The 25,225-nt window shown below is 56.0% G+C and overlaps 2 protein-coding genes across 2 annotated transcripts in view; both read right to left on the reverse strand.

The window, feature by feature from the left end:
* Window positions 1-597: 597 nt before the first annotated feature.
* PHOX2A (paired like homeobox 2A) lies at window positions 598-4,677 on the reverse strand. The gene is made up of 3 exons (XM_027736827.2): window positions 4,470-4,677; window positions 2,577-2,764; window positions 598-1,444 (listed from the first exon to the last, which is right to left on the reverse strand). Exons 1-3 carry the CDS (start codon window positions 4,675-4,677, stop codon window positions 1,016-1,018), a joined length of 825 nt encoding a protein of 274 aa, XP_027592628.1. The 3' UTR covers window positions 598-1,015.
* Window positions 4,678-8,813: 4,136 nt separating this feature from the next.
* CLPB (caseinolytic mitochondrial matrix peptidase chaperone subunit B) overlaps window positions 8,814-25,225 on the reverse strand; it is a 43,462-nt gene continuing 27,050 nt past the window's right edge. Inside the window, exons 6-14 of the mRNA XM_027736820.2 lie at window positions 20,272-20,349; window positions 19,028-19,083; window positions 17,121-17,165; window positions 15,514-15,675; window positions 14,420-14,576; window positions 11,444-11,517; window positions 10,827-10,946; window positions 10,283-10,387; window positions 8,814-9,510 (exon numbers count right to left, since the gene is read on the reverse strand). Of these exons, the coding sequence (XP_027592621.2) occupies window positions 9,271-9,510; window positions 10,283-10,387; window positions 10,827-10,946; window positions 11,444-11,517; window positions 14,420-14,576; window positions 15,514-15,675; window positions 17,121-17,165; window positions 19,028-19,083; window positions 20,272-20,349 (1,037 nt within the window). The 3' untranslated portion in view covers window positions 8,814-9,270. The remainder of the gene's footprint in view (window positions 9,511-10,282; window positions 10,388-10,826; window positions 10,947-11,443; window positions 11,518-14,419; window positions 14,577-15,513; window positions 15,676-17,120; window positions 17,166-19,027; window positions 19,084-20,271; window positions 20,350-25,225) is intronic.

Below are 25,225 nucleotides of genomic sequence, written 5' to 3' on the forward strand. Positions count from 1 at the left end.
GTGGGTGCAAGGGGTCCCACCAGCATCCCAGCCCCCTGCTGGGGACCCTTTGTGAGATCAGGATGTTGTGCTGGAGGGTCCTGACTGCACCCGTGGCAGCTGCAGCGGGAGCACCCATCCTGCTGCTGGTGAGGGGTCCTGGCTACTCCGAGGGGTCCCACCAGCTGCTCCAGGGATTCCCACTGGCTGCTCTGGGGGGTCCCGGCTCCTCCAAGGGGTCCCACCGGCTGTTCAGAGGGGTTCCTGCTCCCCCGAGGGGTCCCACTGGCTGTTCCAGGGCTTCCATCCCTCAACAGCCCCCTCTCGGGGGGCCACCTCACCCCCAGCCAGCCGTTCTGGTGCCCTGTCCCCGTGGGCAGCACCCACGGCAATGCTGGCGAGGGCTGAACCCCCCGGCCCTGCTTTTACTCCCCAAAATCTTGGGGAACGGAGTCTTCTCACCTCCAGTCCTACCGCGTCAGGGTGCTGCTGGGGGGGATCCCTGTCAGCAGGCAGGATTTGGGGGGCATCCCCTCCCCACACCGAGGAGCGTCTCCCTGCCACACTCCCCAGCAACGCCCACCCCGTGGCCCCCAGACCCCGCCCCATAAAGTGCTTCCTCACCCCCAGCCCAGCGGCAAAGCCCATCGGAGGGGGTTCTCCTAGGGCGGGCACCGGGATACCGGAGCACCCGCGGTGCTGTGGGGAGCCCTGCACCCGCCCCCAGCCCTGGAGCGCACCGGGAGCCCCCAGAAGCGAAGGCTGTGCCGGGGGCGTGCCGGCTGAGCACGGCGGTGCCGCCCCCGCCTCGCACCCCCGCGGTCCCGCAGCACACACACGGGTGCCGGTGGGAGCTGCCCCAGCTCCGGGTCCATCCCGCTGGCGCAGGGTCCGGGAAGTGGCGCGGGGCGGTCCCTGCTCCATCTCCCCGTTTGCTGAAGCGTCGTGGCTGGGTCCGTGGCGGGGGCAGCGGGTGGGGGATGCAGGATGAGGGCTGGGGGGGATTTGGGGGCAGCCAGATCCGGTGACTCAGTGATCAGAAGAGGTTTGTTTTGATGCCGTTGGGTTTCCGATGGAAGGAGGAGAGGACACCGGAGAAGGGTCCCGGCACAGCCTCAGTGGGCTGCCAGGCTTTCAGCAGCTCGGCCGCGTTGGGGGCACCGCTGCCGCCCCCCACCCCTGCCCAGAGGGGCGCCTTGAGGGGCTGGGGGGCATGGCCGGGTCCCATGGGTGCCCCCGCGCCGGGGCTGGGGCTCAGGCTGCCCCCCGGGCTGCCGATGGCAGCAGCAGGCAGGGACGCCGTGCTGTCCGGCGTCGGGCTGCAGTTGGATTCCTTGGATTCGTCATCCTCTGAGGAAGAGCGCGGCTCCGACTTCTTCCCGGTGGTGCCGGTGCCACTGGCACCCTTGGCATTGGCCGCACGCTCCTGCTTGCGGAATTTGGCTCGACGGTTCTGGAACCACACCTGGGGGGGGATGGAGGGGATGGGAGCACCCCACACCACCGTCCCTGGGCGTTTGGGGAGCCTGTGGGTGCAGAGGCAGCTCCTCCCCAGGCCTTGAGGTTCCCCTCACAGCCCCCCATTCCCACGGGGGAAATGTTTCCCGCAGCACCAGAGGGATCCCCATATCCACAACAATGTGGATTTGTGAGGTCGATGACGGGCACTCGCATGAGCATCGGCGACAGTGGGGGAGAGAAACGGTGAGGGGGCATTGCCAGGGCCCCTGCTGCACCCACACGTGCACCTCGCAGGGTCAGAGCCCACCCCCACAGCGGGCACCTCTCCTGCTCCCCGTGGTGCCGATGGTGGGGTCGGCTCCACAAACCATCCCCCCCGCAGCCCTATGGGTCCCCCCATCCTTGGGGCCGGGACCCCCCAGTCCTGTGGGTCCCTACATCCATATGAGGACAGGTGTTCTGACAAAGGGGGGTCTGCACCCACAAAGAGGGTTCTACACTAACAGGGGGTTCTGCACCCACAAAGGAGGGTCTGCACTAACACAGGGGGTTCTGCACTCACAAAGAGGGTTCTGCACTAACACAGGGGGTCTGCACTCACAAAGAGGGTTCTGCACTAACACAGGGGGGTCTGCACCCACAAAGAGGGTTCTGCACTAACACAGGGGGTCTGCACTCACAAAAGAGGATCTGCACCCACACGGGGGGCTCTGCATCCACCAAGAGAAATCTGTACTGATATAGGCAGCGTCTGCACCCAGAAAAAAGGGGGGGTCTGCACCCACAACGGTGCCACTCTCTGTCCTCCCTGGACTCTCACCAACCTCCGGGTGTTTGGGATCGGACTAAATAATCGGTGGCAGTGACAGTGCCGTGGCATGAACCGATGCCCCTACTCTGCTGGGAGCCAGGCTGAGCGCCGGGGGTACCCCCGCAGTCCCCATCAGAGCAGGGCGGTGCCCCGCAGCGTGTCCCCGGCTGTGGTGGGGCTGAGGCCGAGTCCCCCCCGCCCTCCCTCCCAACACAGGGGGACAGCGGCAGCGTCCCACAGTCAGGATCCCCGCCCTGGTGGGATTAGATCCCCCCGTTCCTTCATCCCCAACCTCGCAACCCCATCCCCTCCTCCCCGAGCTGACCTGCACCCGGGCCTCGGTGAGGTCGATCTTGAGGGCCAGCTCCTCGCGGGTGTAGATGTCGGGGTAGTGGGTCTCGGCAAAGACCCTCTCCAGCTCCTTCAGCTGGGAGCTGGTGAAAGTCGTCCGGATCCGCCGCTGCTTCCGCTTCTCGTTGATCCCCGACGGGTCCGAGAAGAATTTGTAGGGAACTGGGAGGGAAATGAGATGTCAGTGGGACCGGTACAGCAGGAGGGCAGCGGTGGGCACCGGGGAGCACCGGGCAGGGGGTACCAGGCGGGAATGGACTGGCAGGGATGGACCAGGAAGGGACAAGCTGGACAGGATGAATGGGGCAGGGATGAACCAGAAAAGGAGGGACCGTGAAGGGATGAACGGGAAGGGATGGACCGGGTAGGGGACATTGGCCAGGGACAGATGAACCGGGAAGGATACACAGGGCAGGGGTGAACTGGGAAGGGATGGACTGGGCAGGAATGGACCGGGAAAGGGTGAATCGTGAAGTGATGAACCGGGAAGGAATGGACCAAGAAGGAACGGACCGAGCAGGAATGCACCGGGCAGAGACACACCGGGCAGCATGAACGGGGCAGGGATGGACCGAGAAGGAATGGACCGGGAAGAGATGAATGTGCAGGGATGGATCGGGCAGGGAATACCGGCCAGGGATAGATGAGCAGGGATGGAGCTGGAACTGGGCAGGGGTGAATTGGGAAGGGGTGCGCCGGGCAGGGATGGACCGGGCACGATGATTCAGGCAGGATAAACCGTGCAGGAATGGACCGGGCAGGACCCCGTGGGCAGGGTGAGAAGGACGAGGGCAGGGCTGAGTAGCTGCCCCCGCCGCGCCCCTGGCCCCGTTCCTTCGTTGCCGGCGGGATGCGGGGCCTCGGGGTGCGAGCGGGGATGGGGGGGCGATGCGGCGCCGGTGCGGGTGGGGCGGCCGGCACCGATCGGCAGCTCCTTCGTTGTGGGCGCATCCCCGGGCAGCGCCTCCGCGGCGTCAACGAATGCGGAGCGGGGAAGGGGGTCCCGGCGATGGGGATCTTCCCCAGCCCCGTTCTGGGGCTGCCGCCGCGCCGGGGACCCCGGGGAACCGTGGTCGTGCTCGGGGGGCCCGTCCCCGCCGGCGGACGAGAGCGGGGAAACCGGGAGCGGGGGCGGTGGGACCGAGCCGGAGTCAGCCCGGGCTGCGGGCACCGGCGGCACCGGGAACCGGCGGGACCCAGCACCGGCAGTACCAGGAATCAATAGCACCGGGAATCGATGTCACCGGGAATTGACGGCACCGAGCACCGACAGCAGCGGTTACCGACGGCAGCGAGCCCTGACAGTACCCAGCACCGGCGGCACCGAAAACGGACAGCGACCGGGCACTGATGGCAGCTTGCGCTGACGGTACCGAGAGCCGACAGTACCGGGCACTGTCGGCACCGGGGACCGACGATGTCTGTCGCCAACGGTACCGGGAAACGATAGCTGCGAGTCCTGACAGTGCCGGGCTCCAGCGGCACCAGGAATCGGCAGTAACGGGCACTATCGGTACCGGGAACCGATGGTAACGGGCACCGACGGCACCGAGCACTGACAGGGCAACGACGGCACCGGGAATTGATGAGATCGGGCACCGGAGGTACCGGGCACCGGCAGTAATGGGCACCGGCGGCATCGAGTCCTGACGGTACCGCGCGCCGACGGCATCGAGCACCGACGGCACGGGACACCGACGGCTCCGGGAACCGATGGCACCAAGCCCAGACACCACCGGCAACCGCCGACCCCGGTCCCCGCCAGCTTCGGTCCCCTCCAACCCCGACGGCGCGGCCGCTTCCTTGCGCCCGTCCTGGGGCTGCTCGGGGGGTGTCCCTGGTGGCTCGGGGGGTCCCGCTCCGTTACCTGCCGAGTAGGGCGAGGGCTGGTGGTCGCGGAGGGCGCCCAGGGCGCAGCTGGCGGAGGCGAGGGGGGCGCAGGCGGGCGCGGGCCCGAAGCCCCCCCGCATGGGGCTGTACTGGAAGGAGCCCGCCTGGCTGCAGGGGCTGAACTCGTAGCTCGCCTCCATGGCGGCCACGCAGGACTCGTAGGAGTTGAGGTAGGAGTAGTCCATGGCGAGCCCGGCGCGGCCCCGGCTGCCGCCCGCCCGTCCCCGCCGCCTCCTGCCCGCCGGGCCCCCGCCCGCCCCCGCCGCCGCCGCCCCGGCCCGTTAATATACTGGCGGGGGGAGCGCGGACAAAGGCTGCGCTCGCCGGGGGCTTTTGCATGACAATATCTCCCGGGGACGGCGGGAGCGGGCGGAGCCGACACCCCCCTCCCCGCAGCCCCCCGCCCCCCTTAACCCTTCGTGGGCGCCCGCACCCCCCTCCTCGAGCCGACCCCAGCAGCCGCCACTTCGGGGCGGGCGGGGGAAGCGGCCCCTCAGCACCCCCCGGAGCAGCACTCGGCGGGGCCCCCCCGGGACCAGCGCCGGGACGGTCCCCCGGTGTCCCCATTCATTCTTCTGTATCTTCTCTGTCCCCAGCCCCATCCCATCCTATCCCATCCCATCTGCATCTCATCCCCATCTCCATTCCTGTGCCCGTGCCATCCCATCCTCATCCCGTCCCGTCCCATCCCGTGCCTCCGGGGCTGAGCATCCCAGGGGCAGGAGGGCAGCAACGCCACCCCCCCACCCCTGGGTGCCCTCCGCCGTCCCTGGGTGCGCGGGGGGAGCAGCGGGCTCCGGAGGGGTGCTCAGCCCCACGCCCCTCTCCTTGGGGGGGCTCTGGCCTTTGACACCTCCATCCCCAATTTTCAAGCTGGATGAATTTCAAAGCACCCCATCCCGCCCACCTCCCGCGCAGGGGCCAAGGCAAAAGGTTTGCCCCTTTCAGCGGCACCAGAGGGGGGCACGGGGCCGGGGGGGGATGCAGGGGGATTTGGGGAGGATTTGGCAGGATTTGGGACATTTTCAAGACAAACACTTTCACTAAAGAGGATTTAAAAGTCTAATTGCGCCCAGCGAGGGGCTTTGGGCCCCCCGGGAGGGAAGAAGGAGAACGGACCCTGACTGGGTCCTGTGGAATCAGCTCGAACCTGTCCTTCCCTGTATCCAATCCCGCATCCTGCCCCACCTCCTGCCCTGTATCTTGGCCCATCTCCTGCCCTACGCCCTGCCCCATGCTCATCCCGCATTCTTCCCCACGTCTCAAGGCCCATAGGGTCCTGCTCCCTCCTGGACTTCCTTCCCTGGGAGCAGCTCCCACTGCCCCCGGCCGGGTCAGCTCCGTCTCCGCTCCCTCGCCCGGGCCCCCGGTGGGTGCTGCCGGTGCCCCCCCGCGCCCACCCCAGCTGCGCGGCCGAGCGGGCAGGTTGCTAAACAAGTTAATTCGATCAGGGCGCGGGGCTGGCGCGGAGCGAGGCCCCACTGTCGGGCTGCTGGAGCTGTGAAAAGTTAATTCAATTAAGTTTTCCCTCTAAACTAATTAGGCAGCAATCTGCCACGCAAGGAGCTGCTGGTGCTACCCAGAGCCGGGGGCAGCTGGGGGGGTGAGGAGGAGGAGGGAGATGAAGGGGGAGAGCAGAGGGAGAGGGACGTGAAGGGGAGTAGGATAGGGCGCAGCTGGAGGGTAGGGCCAGGGAGTTGCTCTGCATCCCTGCAGCTCCCGCGGATGTGGGTGATCCCTCCGGATTTTGGTGGATGAAGGGAGATGGGTGCTGGCAGCAGGGGTGCCCAGCTGTCCCCAGTGTTGCCGAGTGGGAAGGGGGGTGGAGGCTGACACCTCCTGCCCACAGAACGGGTGGCATTGGCAGTGGGGAGGGCTGGGCACAGTGGGGGAGATGGGAGAGACCCATGCCCCTCCATCCCATTTGGCACTAATGGGCTGCCTGTGGGCTTGGGGCTGTCTGTCTGCCCGGGACTGTTTGGGCCCTCCTGGAGCTGTGTGTGTGGGGTGATGGGACCCTCTCCAGTGGGACCCCCTCTGATAGGACCACTTCAAAGGGACCCCTCCGATGGGGAGATTCCTTCCTGTGGGACCTCTCCAACAGGTCCTGTGCTGATGGGATCCCCTCTGATGGGACTCCTCCACAGGATCCCCTATGTTCACACCTCAGGGCCCCCCAGCTCTAGCCCCAGCTTCGGTGGGGTGGTAGCACCCACTCCATCACCCCCAGAACCCTCCCAGAACCCTCAGCCTTCACCACCCCGTGGAGTCCCCCCGGTTAATTGCTGGGGGGTCCTTGTGGGTCCCTCAGCCCCATGGCTGCTCCCAGCTGTGCTGCCACATTCCTCCTGGGGACAAAGCCAGTGTGCTCCGGGGTGCCCTGAGCCCCCATGCTGGCAGGACCTGCCACCCTGACCGAACAAGAACCAGCACAGGGCTGGGGTGCTGGGAATTGAATGTCCTTGGCACAGCTCCGTGGTTCTCCCTCCGAATCCCGTGCTCCCAGGCACTGCTCCTGGTGGTTGGGAGCCCATTCACCTGCACTGGCACCAAGAAAATCACCTCGAAGGGTCAGGGAGGGCCCACGCGGCCCCGGCTCGTCCCCACGGGCCAGTGCACACCCGTGCACCCACACCCACCCCTGAGAGCACACCCCAGGGAGCACCTGTGCACAGAGGGGCACACCCACACACGCTCCTGCACACCTGCACACAGGCAATGTCAGTGCACACACTCACACAGGCAATGTCAGTGCACACTCACACAGGCAATGTCAGTGCACACTCACACAGGCAATGTCAGTGCACACACACACAGGCAATGTCAGTGCACACTCACACACAGGCAATGTCAGTGCACACTCACACACAGGCAATGTCAGTGCACACACACACAGGCAATGTCAGTGCACACTCACACACAGGCAATGTCAGTGCACACACACACAGGCAATGTCAGTGCACACTCACACACAGGCAATGTCAGTGCACACACACACACAGGCAATGTCAGTGCACTCACACACAGGCAATGTCAGTGCACACACACACAGGCAATGTCAGTGCACACTCACACACAGGCAATGTCAGTGCACACTCACACACAGGCAATGTCAGTGCACACTCACACACACAGGCAATGTCAGTGCACACACACACAGGCAATGTCAGTGCACACTCACACACAGGCAATGTCAGTGCACACTCACACAGGCAATGTCAGTGCACACTCACACACAGGCAATGTCAGTGCACACTCACACACAGGCAATGTCAGTGCACACTCACACACAGGCAATGTCAGTGCACACTCACACAGGCAATGTCAGTGCACACTCACACACAGGCAATGTCAGTGCACACTCACACACAGGCAATGTCAGTGCACACTCACACAGGCAATGTCAGTGCACACTCACACAGGCAATGTCAGTGCACACACACACACACAGGCAATGTCAGTGCACACTCACACAGGCAATGTCAGTGCACACTCACACAGGCAATGTCAGTGCACACTCACACACAGGCAATGTCAGTGCACACTCACACAGGCAATGTCAGTGCACACTCACACACCCCCGTGTGCTCCCGTGCACACACAGGCACACCCGTGCACACCTCAGTGCACACCCATGTGCACCTATGGGAGTGAACCTGACTTTGGGAGGCTCCAGCAGAGCTTGGTGACGCTCCCAAACCCTCCAGGGATGGGATCCTGCTCCAGTCCTCAGGATTAAGCCAGGAAAAGGCTGCTGGGATGGGAAGGGGACTCAAAGCAGCCCCCACCAAACCTCTTTGTATCCCTGGAAAACGAGCACCAGCACCAAACCCATGGGAACACAGGGGCAGGGGGTCACAGTGCAGTGGGGACCCTGGCAGCTCGCTGCCACCTCCAATCTGTCCCTGTCCCCATCCCAAGGGATAGGTAATCCTGGGGGGGTTCAATTTCCATCTGTATTTCATGTTCTACTCCTCAAAATCCATGGCTGGGGTAGCTCTGGTGGTGATCATATCCCCTATGCCATCACAAGGAGGTCCCTGGAGGAGCTCCTTGGGGGGCTCTGTGTTTGGACAGCTCAGTTACACCCAAGATATTAAATACTTCCTGGAACAAGGTCGGGAGAAAAAGATTCAGCAATGATTTTGCACCAGGATGTCACCTGGCTGGGCTGGGGAGATGTGACAGTGATGGTCCCAGCTCACAGCTGTGTTCCCAGCTCCCAGTGACGTTCCTGGCTTCTGGTGATGAGCAGGAGACACAGGAGTCCCCTGGGATGGGGATGGGTGATCCCCACGGCCGCTCCTGGGGACGCAGAGGGTCGGATGTGCATGGCATGTTTATTGCCACAAATAAAGAGAAATGGGGACGATACAGAGCAGGAGCCTGGTGGCTTTTACACTCACACTCGGTCCCTGTGCCCACCTTGCCAGCCCAGCTATCCCAGCGAGCCCCCTCCCATGAGAATGACAAATCCATCCCAGCTCCTGCATGGTCCACAATCGCTTCCCCCTTCCTTAAAAAGCTCCAACACCCCGTGACACCTCAGGACCCTCCACCGACCCACCCCTGAATGGCACCAGGGCACCTCATCACCCACAGCTGCACCCCCAGAGAGCCCTTGGTGCCCACCCCGGGGCAGCTCCTGCCCATGTCTGTGTCTGTGCCCGTGTCCATGTCCGTGCCTGGCGGTGGCAGGACCGTGGCTCTGCCCTTTCTGACACCGCTCACTCTGACTCTTGGGGTATTTTATTGCCGCCGGGAGTGCCCAGTGCTGCCTACAAGAAGTAAGTGATGTTTTCGGGGTTCAGCGGTGCCTGGATCTCCAGTTTTCGGGCCTTGCTGTCCTTCTCCACGATCTCCAGCCGCAGGGTTGGCACCTTGGATTTTTCTGTGCTCTCTGTGCTTTTCAGCAGCTGCTTGTCTGAGTCCTCCACGGTGATCCTGAGAGTGCAGCCGTGTGGCAGCAGGTCCTGCTCGTAGGCGGCTGCCAGCTGGTTCACCACGCGACGCTCCACCTGAGGGACAGACCAGATCCTGATAGGAAAACCCCGTGGGAAGCCTCTCATGGAGCCAAGTAGCTCCATCCACCCTCGGGCAGCGCAGGATCATGGAACCTCCTCCTCCATCCCACTTATTCCCTGTCTATGGAGTGTGGCCGTGCTGCTTCCTCCCTGAGACCACAGACATCTCCCCTGGGACGAGGAGGATGAGATCCACACAGTCATGGAATCATGGAATGGTTTGGATTGGAAAGGACTTTTTAAAGCTCATCCCATTTCACCCCACCCCTGCCACGGGCAGGGACACCTCCCACTAGCCCAGGCTGCTCCAAGCCCCGTCCAACCTGGCCTTGGACACTTCCAGGGATGGAGCAGCCACAGCTTCTCTGGGCAACCTGTGCCAGGGCCTCACCACCCTCACAGCCAAAAATTCCTTCTCAATACTCAATCTAAATCTACTGTCAGTTTGAAGCCATTCCCCTTTGCCCTGCCCCTCCAGGCCCTTGTCCCCAGTCCCTCTCCAGCTCTCCTGGAGCCCCTTTAGGTACTGGAAGGGGCTCTCAGCTCTCCCTGGATCCTTCTCTTCTCCAGGCTGAACCCCCCAGCTCTCCCAGCCTGGCTCCAGAGCAGAGGGGCTCCAGCCCAAGGACCATCTCTGTGACATTCTCTGGACTTGCTCCAGGAGATCCAAGTCTCTTTTGATGTCTTTCCAACCCTCCTGGCTCCCCCTGGGCAGTGGGACTGGATGTGACACTGAGCACTCCCCCCAGGTGCCCCCCTCCTTCACCTCGTGTTTGATGGAGCGGGCGCCGTAGTGCAGGTTGTAGCCGTCGGCCAGCACGTCCATGACCTCCCTGTCCCACAGCAGAGTGATGTTGTGCCTCGCCTTGGCCTGCCAGGGGAGGAAGAGGAGGAAGAGGAGGAGGAGTTACGGATGCCTCCCAGCAAGCCTGGCACCCCACTCACTCCTTGAGCAGTGGGGATGCCGTGGTGGGGTGCTGAGAGTCCCTGGGAAGGGCAGAGCTCCAACAGGCCAGGCCCACGGCAGCAAAGGGTCACTCAAATCCCATTTAGCCCCTGGAGAGCTCAGATACACAAAGACCAATCAGACAGATGACATTTCTGATGGTGGCTCAGAGCTCACCCCTACCCCAGCCCAGGAGGAACCGTCCCTGCTGCCCCCAGAGGTCCTGACCCTCCCCAGCACCCCACGTTCAAGATGATGGTAAAGAGACACATCATTGTGTTCATCCCAGGGCAGAGGCTCTGGCATTGATTTCCTCCAGAGTTACTTTGAGAAGTCCCCTCTAAAGCCACTGATGGGTTTGTACCTTTCTGGCCCAAAAGCTGAGCTCCTTGTTGACCAGCTGGATGAGCTCCGAGTGGCAAAAAGGAAGAAAATAGACAATTTCATTGATCCTCCCCAGGAATTCATCCCGTCTGAAGTGAGCCTGCAGGGACAAGGGGGGAGGTCAGCAGGGACAGGGCTGGTGACCCTGATGGGGACAGCAGTAACAGTGGCACTGCAGAGTGAGCTCCCTGGGGATCACCCGACCTCCCACAGCTCCCAGCATCCATGTGATCCCATGCCATGGAGCTGGACAGCACCCTGAGGTGCTTCAGAAACATCTTAAAGAAACCGAAGGTCATGGGGATGTTGCTGCAGTCAGGTTTTCCTGACCTTGGGAGAACAGAGAATGACCAAACTGCACCACAGTACTTCCCGTCCCATGTCCCTTTCCCATCCCACATCGTGGCTCTGCTCCAAGAAGAAGCTGTAATTTATTTTTGCTGGGCTCTGACCTTGCTGAAAGGTCCCTCCATCATTTTTAATGAAGCCACACCCCTTCTCTCACAGCTGGGAGAGGAACATGGATATCTCAGGGAAGGAAACTGGGACCAAAACTCAGGACACGTGAAACAGGAGCCATGAAAACACCATCCATACCTTCAAAATGGGGCGAATAACCTTTTCCTTGAACTGCTTGGAGATGGTGATCTTGTCAGCCATCTGGACATCCTCTGGAAGAGAGGGGGACAGGAGGTGTCAGTGGGGACAGTGGGACAGAGGCTTCCTCTCTGTCTGGACAAGCTGGAATTGAGGGGGAGGGGGGCCTGGGGGTTGCTGCAGGACAGACCTGGGACCTCCACATGTGCCAGCAGTTTGGTTTGGCAGCAGCATGTTCCTGCATTTGGCACTGTGGACAGCAGTTCTGGGTGTCATGAGGTGCCCCAGGGGAACACCCTGTGCTGACATGGCTCCCTCAATTGAAGAGCCCTGGCTCTGCCTCTGCTCCAGCCCCATGAGTCCAGGAGCTGCTCCTGGAGGTTTTGGGCAGCTGGAGTGCCCACTCAGGCTCCATGGCCACTGATGACGTGATACACAGAGCAGGCTGACCCCCTGGGGCTGCTCTGCCAGCACAGAGCAGTCCCTGGTCTCCCCAGCAAACACCAAACTCATGTTCAGGGTGTCTGTGGCACCGCTCTGGCCGACCTCTACTTCCCTCTGCTGACTGCAGATGGAGCCAGGGTCTGGCTGCTCCTGAATCCTGGCTCCCAGCCACTCCGGATACTCGGCTGCAGGGTCACCTGTCTGCCTTTCAAGGCCACCTTCCTCTTTGTCTTCATCACCCCAGTTCCTGGCACAACTTCACTCATTCTGCACCCCTACAGCTCCGTGTGCTGCTCAGCACCAGGATGCTCCCAGGGAGATCCCTGTGCTCTGGATGGGATCCCGACATGCAGGGCAGGGGAGAGGAGAGAGACCCACGCTGGGTGCTGGGAGCCCACTCCAGCTTTGCAGTCTCGATGCAGATCACTGCCCCTCACCAGCAGTGACAGGAGGGGTTCTCAGGCTCCACTGGACCAAATCCAGTGCTGACACAGAACCATGGAACTGTTTGGGTTGGAAAAGCCCTCTGAGACCATCGAGTCCAGTCATTCCCCCAGCACTGCCAAGCCCCCCACTAAACCACGTTCCCAAGTGACACATCTACATGGCTTTTTAAATCCCTCCAGGACTCACGACCCCATCACTGCCCTGGGCAGCTGTGCCAGAGCTGGACAACCCTTTCAAGGAAGAAATTTTCCCAATATCCAATCTAAACCTCGCCTGGCATAAACTGAGACCATTTTCTCTTGTCCTAACACTTGTTACTTGGGATAAGAGACTGATGCCCACCTGGCTACAACCTCAGTTCAGGCAGTTGTAGGGAGTTAGGGGGTCCTCCCTAATGCTCACAGTAGTGCAGGGCACTCTGGAATCCCCTCATCCAGTTCCAACTCCTCTGCCATGGGCAGGGATGCCCTCAGGCCCATGCCAGTGTTCTGGCAGAGGAGAGCTGGGGAAGGCAGAGGAGCCAGTGCTGCCACCAGCATTCACATTTCCCACGTGTAGTATCTGCTGCTGCCGCTGGTGGATGTGGAGCCGCTGGGGAAGCAGCTCCTTCCCTTTATCTTTCCATTTATCTGCCCATCAGGCACTTAGAGTGACCTCCTGCCACTGCATCTCCACGCTGAGAGCCCGGGAAATGGGCAGGAGCTTCCTGAAACCCAACTGAGGGCAGCTGCTGTGCCCAAAAGCCTTTCCCAGCTCCACTCCTGCTGCAGCTGTACAGTCCCAGAAATTAAAATTCAATGCTCTTCTCATTGAGCAGAGAAACATTTGGCATTTTCAAATGTTAGCCTGGAAAGTTCAGTTGCCGATGTGCTTTGTCCTTTCCCCAGCCTGACTGAAGTTTAAAGATTCTGAATTAAGTCAGCGTCGGAAGCCACTTCTCCAAAGGAAAAGGAAGAGACAAGGAGAAAGGAGCTGGAAAATAGATTTGATGCCAAAATCCAACGTTTTTTCCCGCTCCTGTAGAACCGATGCAGGAATATGGTGTATCTGTGCTGGCACAGGCTGACGGATACCCCGAGGAAGATGTGGTGTCCAGACTTTTAAGATCATAAACTGTAAGTTTTCTAAGGCTGATAAGAAAAGAAGGGATACAGTCACCATCCAGGGCTGCCTGGTTATCCACAGGCATGGCAGCAACTGCTGGGGACTGGCCTTCCCTCTGCTCTGTGTGACAAACACTGGCTAGAAGGCATGGTCCAGCTGCTGGAATCACCATCCATCTCTCCACCCTTGGGGTTATCAGCAAAGGCACTGGAGGTTGCACATCGAGTTGTCCAGTTCCAATCTCAGAGGCCTCCCTTGCTCTCCTCATTTCCCCTTTTATTACCTAATTCACATTTTGGGAAATTTTTCTCCAGGAGCCTAATGTGTGGGGCCAGGGCTCCCATTTCACAGGGAAGTAAAATTGTTTAAGCTCAGTCCTTTTGGGAAGGACTGTGAGGAAACAAAACTCTTCCCCTTTAATATGAACCAGACACAGGTTCCTTTTCCAGGAAGCATTTGGAAAGGTCCCGAAAGAAAGGGAAGTGTGAGGAGATAAGGGGAATCATGGAATCCCAGAAGGGTTTGGGTTGAGAGAGAACTTAAAGACCATCAAGATTCAATCCATGTGCTCTGAAATCCTCATTATTTGAGATTCCATCCCTCAGAGGGAGATCACACCTTCAGAGAAGGCTCTGTCCAACCTCTCAGCCTTCCTTATCCTGTGCTCACTTCTCTGGAAGTGTTTCAGGCCAGGTTGGATGGGGTTTGGAGCAACCTGGTCTAGTGGAAGGTGTTTGCCCACAGCAGGGGGTTGGAACGAGATGAGCTTTGAAGTCCCTACCAACCCAAACCACTCTGTGATTCCATGACTTCCTGCCAGAGGAGCATTCCCCAAGTCATGTGGACCAGCGGGGACCAGTGGAGTGAAGGGTCTGGGTGTGCCCCCTGAAAAGTGATGCTCAAACTGGTGTCAAACGAAGTCATATTAGGAAGGAGGGAGATTGTTAAGGGATTTGGAGAAGGACACTGAAATTCCAGCACCTAAGTTTTCCACGATCCTTTTCTTGCTCATCTCCATGGCCTCCTGCCGGAGCTGCAGAGCGTGCTGTGCGATCTCCTCGCTGGCCACGTTGGAGGTCATGATGAAGATGGCATCCTTGCAGTCAATGGTCTTCCCCTTCCCATCTGTCAGCCTGCCCTGCAACAGCAGTGACACGGCGTGAGCAGCGTCAGCAGGTGCCACAGGACACGGCCAAAACCCCAGGAAAAAGAACACGGGTCTTGTCTTTCCCCAGAGTGTCCCTCATCCCTGTGGGACTGCCTGGCAAACCACAGCTGCCCAGCACCGCGGTGGCATCACCCCTCAGCCCCCCAGACCGATCCAGGATCTCTTCCAAAGTACCGGTGCTCTTGATTAATAAAATAAAAAAGAGAGGAGAATAAGGAAAAAAGCAGCATCTCCCCAGGCTGTTTCTTTCCTCGATCCATCTCCAGTAGCAGAGATCCAGCACAATGACACAAATCCTTGTCGGGTGCTTGAGATTAACATTTGGGTTATTGCCCTGTCAAGTGCCTGGTACAGGAATTGATTTCACATTGAGCTGCTGCTGCGATGATCTATGCAAGAAAAATGATGTTATTAATTCTTAAAAGAAAAACAAAAAAATCCTCCAAAACCTTCCAGTATGTTGCTCTGGAATTTGGTGGCCTCTGAGAACAGACCAGGACCTTCAAAATCAACCAGAGAGCTGGAGAAGGACTTTGGAAAAGGGCCTGGAGGGACAGGACAAGGGGGAACGGCTTCAAACTGCCAGAGGGCAGGGTTAGATGGGATATTGGGAAGAAATTGTTCCCTGTGAGGGTGGGGAGGCCCTGGCACAGGTTGCCCAGAGAAGCTGTGGCTGCTCCATCCCTGCAAGTGTCCAAGGCCAGGTTGGATGGGGCTTGGAGCAGCCTGGGCTAGTGGGAGGTGTCCCTGCCCGTGGCAGGGGGATAGAACAGGTGAACTTTAAGGCCCCTTCCAACCCAAACCATCCTGTGATTCGATGACTCTCTGACTCCTCCACCCGTCATCCCTCGCACCCCTCACTGTCGCCTTCTGCACGTCCCTCACTCACCCTGAAATGCAGCTTTACCTCATCAAACAGCTGCAGCATGATGGTGAGCACATCTGGGTGGGCTTTGTCCACCTCGTCAAAGAGGACCACAGCATTTGGGCACTGCCTCAGCTTTTTGGTGAGCTGCCCACCCTCTTCATGGCCCACGTAGCCGGGTGGTGAGCCGATGAACTTTGCCACCTGGGAGGAACAGGAGAGAAGAAGGTTGATCCACGGACACTGGGAATGAAGCCCTCCCGGTAGCCTGGCAGGCAGCCACTGCTCTTTGCTGCTGATAAATCAAGTTCTGTATTCTTTGTGACACCTATCGCACCCCAGGTATCCCAAAATCAGCTTAATAAGCAACAATTAAGCAAAATAAAGATTGTGCAATTACACTGCCCAGAACTTGAACCAGTACAATTCAAGGAGCAGGAATGGGCAGGAGGGAAGACACCATTCCTGCTTTGCTATGCAGGGTCTGAGAAACCCTTCTCAGATGTCCAAGACCTGTTTTCATCCCCTTTAGCCTTTTCAAGAGCAAGATTCAAAGGATTATGAGTGGCAGGTGGCTCTGGTGAAGAATCAAAGCTTGGGAAGAGGCCACAAGTAAAATAATTTTCCTATGCCACCACTTCTTGACACGGTGTTTTTTTAAACCAGGTTTAAAAATTTAGAAAGTTATACAGAAGAATATTTCTGACAACAGAAATGTTTTGGCAAAAATGACAATTTTTGACACACAGCTTGGTGCATCTTACAGCAACCCAGGTCTGTGGGTTATCCAGAGTCACAGTATGTTATCACAGCATAATGGAATGGTTTGGGTTGGAAGGGACCTTGAAGCTCATCCAGTTCCAACCCCCTGCCATGTGCAGGGACACCTTCCACTCCCACGTTGCTCCAAGCCCCATCCAACCTGGCCTTTAACAGCCCCAGGGACGAGGCAGTCACAGCTTCTCTGGGCAACCTGTCCCAGTGTTCTACCACTCTCATTACTAGGACCTTGCTGCTTTTTGGGGAGACAGATCCCTCCAAAGGGATTTGGGACATGACCCTGGTGAGATATCCCACCTCTCCTGTAGCACCAGAATTGGGCAGGTGTGATAGGAGGGCTGGGCTTGGCACCACCATCCTGTATTCTGCTGGATTCTCCTCCTTTCCTCCACGGAAGCAGGCTGAGACAGTGATCCTGCACTGGACTTGGCAAGGTTTTGGGGACAAGGGACTTTGGGTGACTGCCTGGGTGTGGGTGGGTGATGAACAGCATGTGGCTGCAGGTTTTCATGCACAAGGTGACCCTGTGGATTCCACAATCTCTTCTCAGCTGCTTTCTCCCCAAGGGCTGACCTCACGTACAGAGCCCACAGCGCTGGACACATCCAGTTGATGCCTTCCCTGCTCCTCAGCGAGCGAGCAGCAGCCTGGTTCGGAAAGTCTCAGGGGGAGCACTGAATTGAGGAGTACCATTCCTGAACCACGACACTCGACTGAAGTTGCTTTCTGCAATTTAATTGCAATTCAGTGCACAACTCAGAGCGACTCCTGTGACTCTGTCATGCTTCCCCTCTGATACTCCAAAATGCCCATTTTTTCTGGATTAAACTCAAAGCTGACCCCCCCCATCCCCGGGCCCATTTACTGACCTCGTGCCTCTCCTGGAACTCTGACATGTCCAGTCTGATGAAACCCTGCAAGAGACTTAAGATGAGATTTGATCAATCTGCTCTCTGCCAGAGCCGGAGCAAAACTGATGGGGCTGAAACTTTCTACACAAAATGGATATTCCTGTGGTTCAGCTTTTTAGAAATCAATCACAAGAAGAATGCAACAACACCCCTCTACAAAAATCCAGTGAAAATCATACAGCTGAGGTGAACTTGGCTTGTGGGTGATCATCTGAAACAAAGAATATTGTTAAAGAATTTACAGCTGCCACCAAAGTTTCCATTTTGCATTTGAAAAGCTGATGATTCACTGCAGGTACTGAATGTCCTGGTCTTGGAGCTGTAATCCAGCTCCTAGAAGAGAGGGAAAGGGAAGGGAAGGGAAAGGAAGAAGAAGGGGAAGGGGAAGGAGAAAGAGAAAGGGAAGGAGAAAGAGAAAGGGAAGGAGAAAGAGAAAGGGAAGGAGAAAGAGAAAGGGAAGGGGAAGGGGGAAAGGGAGAGACCCCTTTCAGGGAAGAAATTTTCCCAATATCCAACCTAAATCTCCCATGGTGCAACTTGAGGCCATTTTCTCTAGTCCTGTCACTTGCTACTTGGGAAAATCACAGAATGCTTTAGCTTGGAAGAGACTGTCAGGACCATCCCATTCCAACCTCCCTGCCAAGAGTAGGGACACCTTCCACTAGACCAGGTGGCACCAAGCCCCATCCAACCTGGCTTGGAACACTTCAATTAATATTGTTCCTGTTACTGCTCATTTCTTGTCTCACTGGTGTTTTCAAATAAGTTGATCTTTGGTCAAGTTGGAATCTCTGCTTTTCGTCTCCCTCTCACTGGAGGGTGTGGGAAAAGGTAAGCACCTGAGTGGGGTTTAATTTCCAGCTGAGTTTAAACCACAACAAATGGAATAGAAAGAATGGAATAGAAAGGAAAGAATAGAAGGGACTGGAACAGAAGATTGGGATGGAATGGAATGGAATGGAATAGGACAGAATGGAATGGAACAGAATAGAATAGAATAGAACAGAATAGAATAGAATGGAAGACTGAAATGGAAGGGAGGGGAACAGAAGATTGGAATGGAATTGATTTGAATGGAATGGAAAAGAATAGAAAGAATGGAATGGAAGATTGCAATGGAATTGGGGAGCTCAACTTCAAGTGCTTTGTGCCTTAAAAACTCAGACAACCGCAAAAGTATCCTCCTGCAAAGCCACCACCTCTGTGAAATAATTCCAACCCATCTTCCCCCAGAACTGTCCACTGGGTAATGAGCTAAATCACTCATCTGGATACCAAACATTTCATCACTTAAAATCCTGAGCAGGAAATCAGTGTCCCATTGCCACAGTCCGTACCAACATGATGTGACAAGTGCTAGAGGTGGGGATGTGGAAAACAGATTTCTAGAATTGTATCCTTCTAACAATTTACAGTCATATTGGTAATAGAGGAAAAAAAAATATGTTCACAACACAGGATGTCAAAATGAGAGCAAGATCCAACAGGGAGCACAAGTATTGTTAGATCCATTTGAATTTTTACCATTTAAATATACTGATGACATAGACAGGGACACTCATGTCCTGGGCTGATCCCACAGCACGGGCAGTAGGGTAAGGTGGGGATTCTGCCCCTCTGCTCTGCTCTGCTCTGGTGAGACCCCACCTGCAGTGCTGCCTCCAGCTCTGGGATCCCAACATCAGAAGGATGTGGAGCTGCTGGAGCAAGTCCAGAAGAGGCCAAAGAGATGCTCCATGACCTTCACGGGTCACTTTCAGCACAGCAGAAGCCCCTTCTCAGGGCAGCAGAGCCAGACAAGGAGCCCCCCCATGAGCTGCCCCTGGCCCTTTACTGACAGCACAGAAGCTGGGATGAGCCATTACCTTTTTGACGTCCTTGTGGATGTACTTGGCCGTTTGCTTGGCCAGCTCTGTTTTACCTGTTCCAGAGATGGAAAGAAAAGATTCACATTAAACCAAGTCTGTCCATCCTCTGTCCTGTCCATCAGCTCTGTTAGCACCAGGGCTGGAACTTCCTGCAACCAATACATTTGTTTTTCTTGGGAAGCAGGTACTGCTGTTTTATCTCTGGGCTCACTCTACTGGGGTTCCTGGCCTCGGCAGGGTGAAGGGGTGCATTAGGAAAGTGGCATCTCTGCCCTGGCTGCTTCAGCTTTAATTCGTTCTCAAAGGATGGGCGCAGAGCTCTTGATTTTTTCCCACAAAAAGATGTGGAGAAAAAGAAAGAAAGAAAGGAAAGAAGGAAGGAAGGAAGGAAGGAAGAAAGAAAGAAAGATGAGAAAGAAAGGAAGGGAAAGAAAGACCCCATGGAAAGCCATTAGAGTGGAAGAGCCAACAATTTACATCCCTGAGCCTTCAGACCTGCTGTAAGCAGGGCAACGAAGTATCAAAAACTTCTATCCTGGTTTTATACAGCTTTATAGCAACTCATTTGGAGTTTATGCTTGGCCTGGCACTGCTCTGCAGCAGGAGCCTGGTCTTGCCTGTGCCCCTTAACCCCCCCAGCACTGGAGCATCGGTACCTTCCCGAGCCCCGCGGGAGGCAGCGGAGGCGGGAGAAGCCCTGAGGTTGTTCCAAATGTCACAGCTCAGTTACTTTAAAGCTGTTTTGCTGGGGATTTTTTTGCCACAACTAAAAGTCATTTGGATCATTTCATGAACTGATCAGCTGTCATGTGGCATTTGATTGTGCTGGAGGACAAATCTTATCGGTGTCAATAAAATCCTGTCGTTCCAAAGCAATCTGTGCCCACAGGAGCAAGACGAGCAGAGATTCAGTTTGCAGGCAGCAAATTTCCTCCATTACCCCACCATTCCCACTGGAATAGAGGGGTTCCCACTGGAAAGCTGTTAACATAACACTTTCAAGCTGCCCCTTTTTGAGACTAGGAGGGTGGACTGTCCCCTGGGATAACTCCGAATGAGGCTGGACCTGGCCGTGTGTGTGCTGGTGTCTGGCTGTGGTCACCCTGTGGGACGATGGGTGACAAGTTGGAAGGATGACAGTGCTTTTAACGGGTATTTCATGCAGACCCTGTGGCCCTGCTGCAGCTCCCACCCCCTCTCCTCGGGGCTCTCCGTCCCCCTCACCACAGCCCAAACGTTACCTATTCCAGATGATCCCAAGAAAAGAAAGACCAGCGGGTGCTCCTCATCATACCAGCCATTTTCCTTCCTCCGAATAGCTGCATTTGAAGACAATGAAAACAAAAAAGAGGGGGGGAGGCATATAAATCAATGCCACAAAGCAAGTGTAATTATCACTAAGTATACACTATGTTTTACTGCTCTCTACCCACTCCCAGTCCTCCCTGCCATTAGTGCTCTCTAATTTGATTAGCCAGCCAAGGCCCCAGAGATACCTAATAAGGTTAGCATGGATTTGGAAAGCTGCCCAGAGCAGATTTCGGATAAAGTTTTCCAGGATGTGCACTCAGCGTTGCCAGGGAGACAGAAGGGAGGGGGGACAAGGATGGATGGATGGACGGAGGGACGGAGAGGCATGCTGCCTCGCCAGCTCCCCAGTGCAACCTTCCTCTGAGAAAAAAAGCAGGTTTGAAGAGGTTTATGGGTTATTCCTGGCATGGAAGAGGAAGGTGGTTGAAGGTCACAAACAGTTTGAACTGGTGCAAGGATTGGGAAAGGACTGGTGATTATCGCTGTGCCTCCCTGGACAGCAGCGTCCAAGTGCATCCTGGGTGACACACCAGTGGAAAATTTTACAGAAGGCAAGAGCCCTGCTTCTCTCCAAAACTCCTGGTCCAACCAGCACAGCCCTTCCTCACAACAGACATAGATCTGCTGTGCAGAGTGGGTGATGGCTCCTACCCCCACGGGTGTCCACAGCTCCCCAAGGTGCTTTTCAGTCCCCCAGAGCAGCCCCAGGCTCTGTAAGAGTGTTCACCAAACCAGCAACATCACTGCACTGGGCTTAGCTGGAGGAGGAGGAACTGCTTTTGAGGCCTAAAGATCAAACCTAATCCTCTGCTGGCTGGATCTGAGCTCTGCAGCAGAGAAGTTCTTGAGCTGGATCAGATCAGTTCCTGGTCCAACGTGAGAGATCAAATGACATCCCAGCCTTTCCGCTTTATCCACAGTATTGAAATTCAGCCTGTATTCCAGCTCTATGGAATGTTGTAAGGTGTTTTATGAGAGAGAACATACACTGTACAGAGTGAGGAATGACAGCAAGGTCCCATGATAGGCACACAGCGCTGCCGGATCCAGCCTGACCCAAGATGTGGCACATTGGGAAGCAGGTCATGAAAAGGGCAAGATGTCCAAAAATGATAATCGACAGGATTTTGAAAGTAGCAGGGCAAAATAGCTGTAGCTTGACCACAGTTTTGGATTAAAGTTCTTGGAATGCTCCTGCAGATGGCCACGGCAAGGCTTGGCCTCTGCTGCCTTTCAGTGGTGTCCATAGCAAAGGCAGGAATAAAGACAAGAAAGAATAAATGCACTTGTCTTTGTGACTATCACCCTCACACCACAGTTCCCTCATCTCCTTCTGGCTGCTACCCTGGGCCCAGCCTCTGTCCCTCAGCCCTGTGTCTCCCTGGAACGAGGCATCAACTGGCTCCACGGGGAGCTGTGGATTTGTTTTCTTCCCAAAGCTGGCAGGAGAGCATGAGAGTAACATTTAAAATTGGGGGATTCTGAAATTCAACCTCAAAGTCAGTCCCTAAAACCCTTTATTTGATGGAGTAGGGGAAAATAAAAGATACCTAAGAAAAGGCATCGTAGGCATGGCATGCCAAGAGGGCAAAGTGACATGGGAAATACCGAACAAATAGTTTGATTTTGCACGTAAAAAGATTTGCACATAAAAATATTTAACCAATACTTTCATTTTGCATATAAAAAGAAGCGGAATGATACAGCCTACAGGTGGATCTGCCAGCAGGGGCATGCTGGGAAGATGTTAAACAGCAGCAGCTCCAGTGAGATACTCCAGCAGCTGGGCTGTATGGCTGGGTGGAGAAGCCTCATGGGAATTAGGAGCTGCAAAACCTGCATGAAAACAAGCTCCTCGGAGCCCATGTTTGTATTCCAGGAGACCCAGGCAGGGTGGGAGCCGACAGATCCAGTGAGGATTAGGAAAACAAGAGCAAAGCCTCACTGCAAGAACAAATCAATGAGCTGAGGTTAAGTAGGAGGGGTGTGAGGAGTGACCTGACTACAGTCATTAAGGATCATCACACGAAGGCACCCAACTCGCTCAGCTACAGAGAAAATTAAGGTGCTCCAGGGCCTGGAGTGAGAGGATCAAACTAGAAATAAAGCAGAACAGTTTTAATAATGAGGGTGATTAACAACTGCAGCCACTTAGGAAGAGAGTGGGACTGAATCCCTAATCCCTGCCGAGTCTGCAGGGAAAACCAGGAGGACTTCTCAAAAGGTAGTGGTAGCTCAGTATGAAGGTGAAGGTTTGCATTGTTGCCCAAATAGCCAAAAAAGCCCAAATTAACCTTAAATCCAGGGCATGTAGGGATTTTAAAGACCATCAGTTCCAACTCCCATGGAAATGGGACTGAGCACTAGGATTGTGCATTTAGTGGACCCCAGTGCTGTGAGGATTTGCCATTCCATGCCCGGACACAATCAGATGCATTTTACCCATCCCCTTGGCCACGCTAATGAGTCCTGACTCCTGTCAAGGCTTCATTAGCTGGGCACAGAGCCAGAGGCAGCACAGGCCAGTGCCTGGCTCCATCTCACCCTGCCCAGGCACCTCAGCACGACAGACCAGCCTGGCTGCAGCCAGTGATGTGGTTCTGTCTGAAATCCTGGGCAAAGCCTGGTGGGAATCCCGCCCTGCCCTCCAGCTGCTCACTGGCCATGTCACCCCCCAGAACAGCCACCCCAGGAGGACAAAGAGGAGGAAATGCTCTGCCACTGGCAGGGGGGTACCGAGGAGGGTCTGTGCTTCATCCCTCTGTGTGCCCTTCCCAGTGCTGCATGTGCTCCTTCCCAGCCCTTTATGGCAGGGAACAGGAGGTCAAACCTCGGGGTGGGGATATTTTATAAAAATTGATAGGGAATAACACGTTCGCTGATAATTCCTGCAGCCACCTCAGCTAAGATAATAACAGTAATAAAGGTAATAAACTTCTGCTTCAGGGCATGGAGTGACCACTCAAGGGGTCAGCACGTTTGGGGTCCGAAGTCAGCAGGGTTAAGTGCTGCCTTCTTTCCCTCTCCTCTGCAGCAGGATACCAGAGTTTATGGATAAATGCTCAGAGCAACTCCAGGGATATAAAGCACCCCATAAAAACCTACCATAAAGTTAGAGCTTGAGATTCAGCATGTGATCCCTATTGAAAGGTGCCGAGCATTGTTTTTAGAAAGAAATTCTTCCCTGGGAGGGTGGGGAGGCCCTGGCACAGGTTGCCCAGAGAAGCTGTGGCTGCCCCATCCCTGGAAGTGTCCAAGGCCAGGTTGGACAGGGCCTGGAGCAGCCTGGGCTAGTGGAAGGTGTCCCTGCCCATGGCAGGGGGGGTGGAATGGGATGAACTTTATGGTCTCTCCGACCCTAAACCATTCCATGATCACCAGTCAGCAGGTTAGTCAGATCAACAGAGTGATGAGGTGTTGACCCTTTTCTACAAGCAGATTTAAAATGATGAGCTATTCCAGCACACAGGACTCTTGAGGTCTGGAAGAGCTGAAAAACTCTGGATGTCCCCATGGAAGGGACCACCACTCCTCAGGTCCTGCTGCCACGGCTGGAGGAGGCTCTCCCAGGCTGGCCACTGTGGAGTTCAGCAAGAGGAACAAAGGTCTCATCCCAGGCCAGAGCAGAACATCAGTGCCAGTTCCAAGAACGAAAACCTCAGCTAGGTAAGCCACAGGAACACTCCTCTCCTTGGAGTCTGCACTCCCAAAGCAGCTGCTGGCCACGCTGACTGGTCTTTATTGTCACCCACACAGGAAATCCACGCTCTGCCTCTGGGAAAGCTGTCCCCTTCCTTCCTCCCGGCAGGAATAAATAAATAATTAAATAAATACCGGGAGGGAGGTCACACTGATGTGCTGAAATCTCATTAAGACATTCGGCCCCAATGTCCAAGACAAGAGGCTGATGATGATGACGCTGGGGCCTTCTTCTCTGGAGCTGTTCCTGGCGTGGCTGCCGTGCTCTCGCTTTATTTTGTCCATCTGTAACGGTGTGACTGCAGCCCTGTGTCTCCGAGAGGCCCTTCAGCCCGCTATTGAGCTGATAAATTCACTGTATTACTTTACACAAATCAATACCCCAGCAGTTATCAGCACTTGATGTGACCGAAATTGGTTTCAGCCAATTTGTGAGTGTAATAAATGTCCATTTATCAAATCAATTCATTCCGTGGGGCTCCTCGGCCTGTCCGGGCTCGGGGTACCACGGGGTGAAGGCTCCGGGGCCAAACCCGCCGTGGGATCGTCGCCTCCATCCAGGCTCTTCCCTGCTGCTCCGGGGTCCACAGCATTCCCAAGGAAGCACTCTTCCAGCCCTGCTGCGGGCGGCCCAGGGATGTGGGACCCCAAACTAGACCAAAGCTGTGTCCTTGCAAAGTTTGACCTGACCTGCAGGCAGCAATGCACACTGAAAAACAGCCCTCATAAATGATGCTATGTTGTCCAAAACAACACAGGTTTCCCTTGGAGCACAGCAGGGTTATATTCCTGCTCACCTATTTTCCTACAGCTTTGAAATGTTGACTCACTCAACATTATAGCTGCTCAAAATTGTTTATCATTAAAAAGCAGATTTTTCTGCACTACCCTTTCTTCAAAAATCCCTACAAAATAAACAACATTTTTCCTTCCCTCCTCCTTATTCAACTTCAGGAAGAGCTGGAACAGACTGTTTCAATCCTAAAGGTTTATTCCCCCTGAAAGTGGGAAATGGTGGGTTTGAACTCCTCCACCTCTAAGTGAGCACTGACTGCAAACATGGTGTCTCCATATCAGAGGTATTCTTTCCCTAGCATAATATTTAGGATATTAGACCCTCCAAAAATACACACATACATACTTGGAAAAAATGCCTCCTTTGGTTTATAACCTCAGAGAGGAGAT

Source organism: Pipra filicauda, unplaced genomic scaffold (genome assembly GCF_003945595.2).
Source record: "Pipra filicauda isolate LSUMZ 115617 unplaced genomic scaffold, ASM394559v2 scaffold352_size854550_pilon, whole genome shotgun sequence".
Classification (NCBI taxonomy): Eukaryota; Metazoa; Chordata; class Aves; order Passeriformes; family Pipridae; genus Pipra; species Pipra filicauda.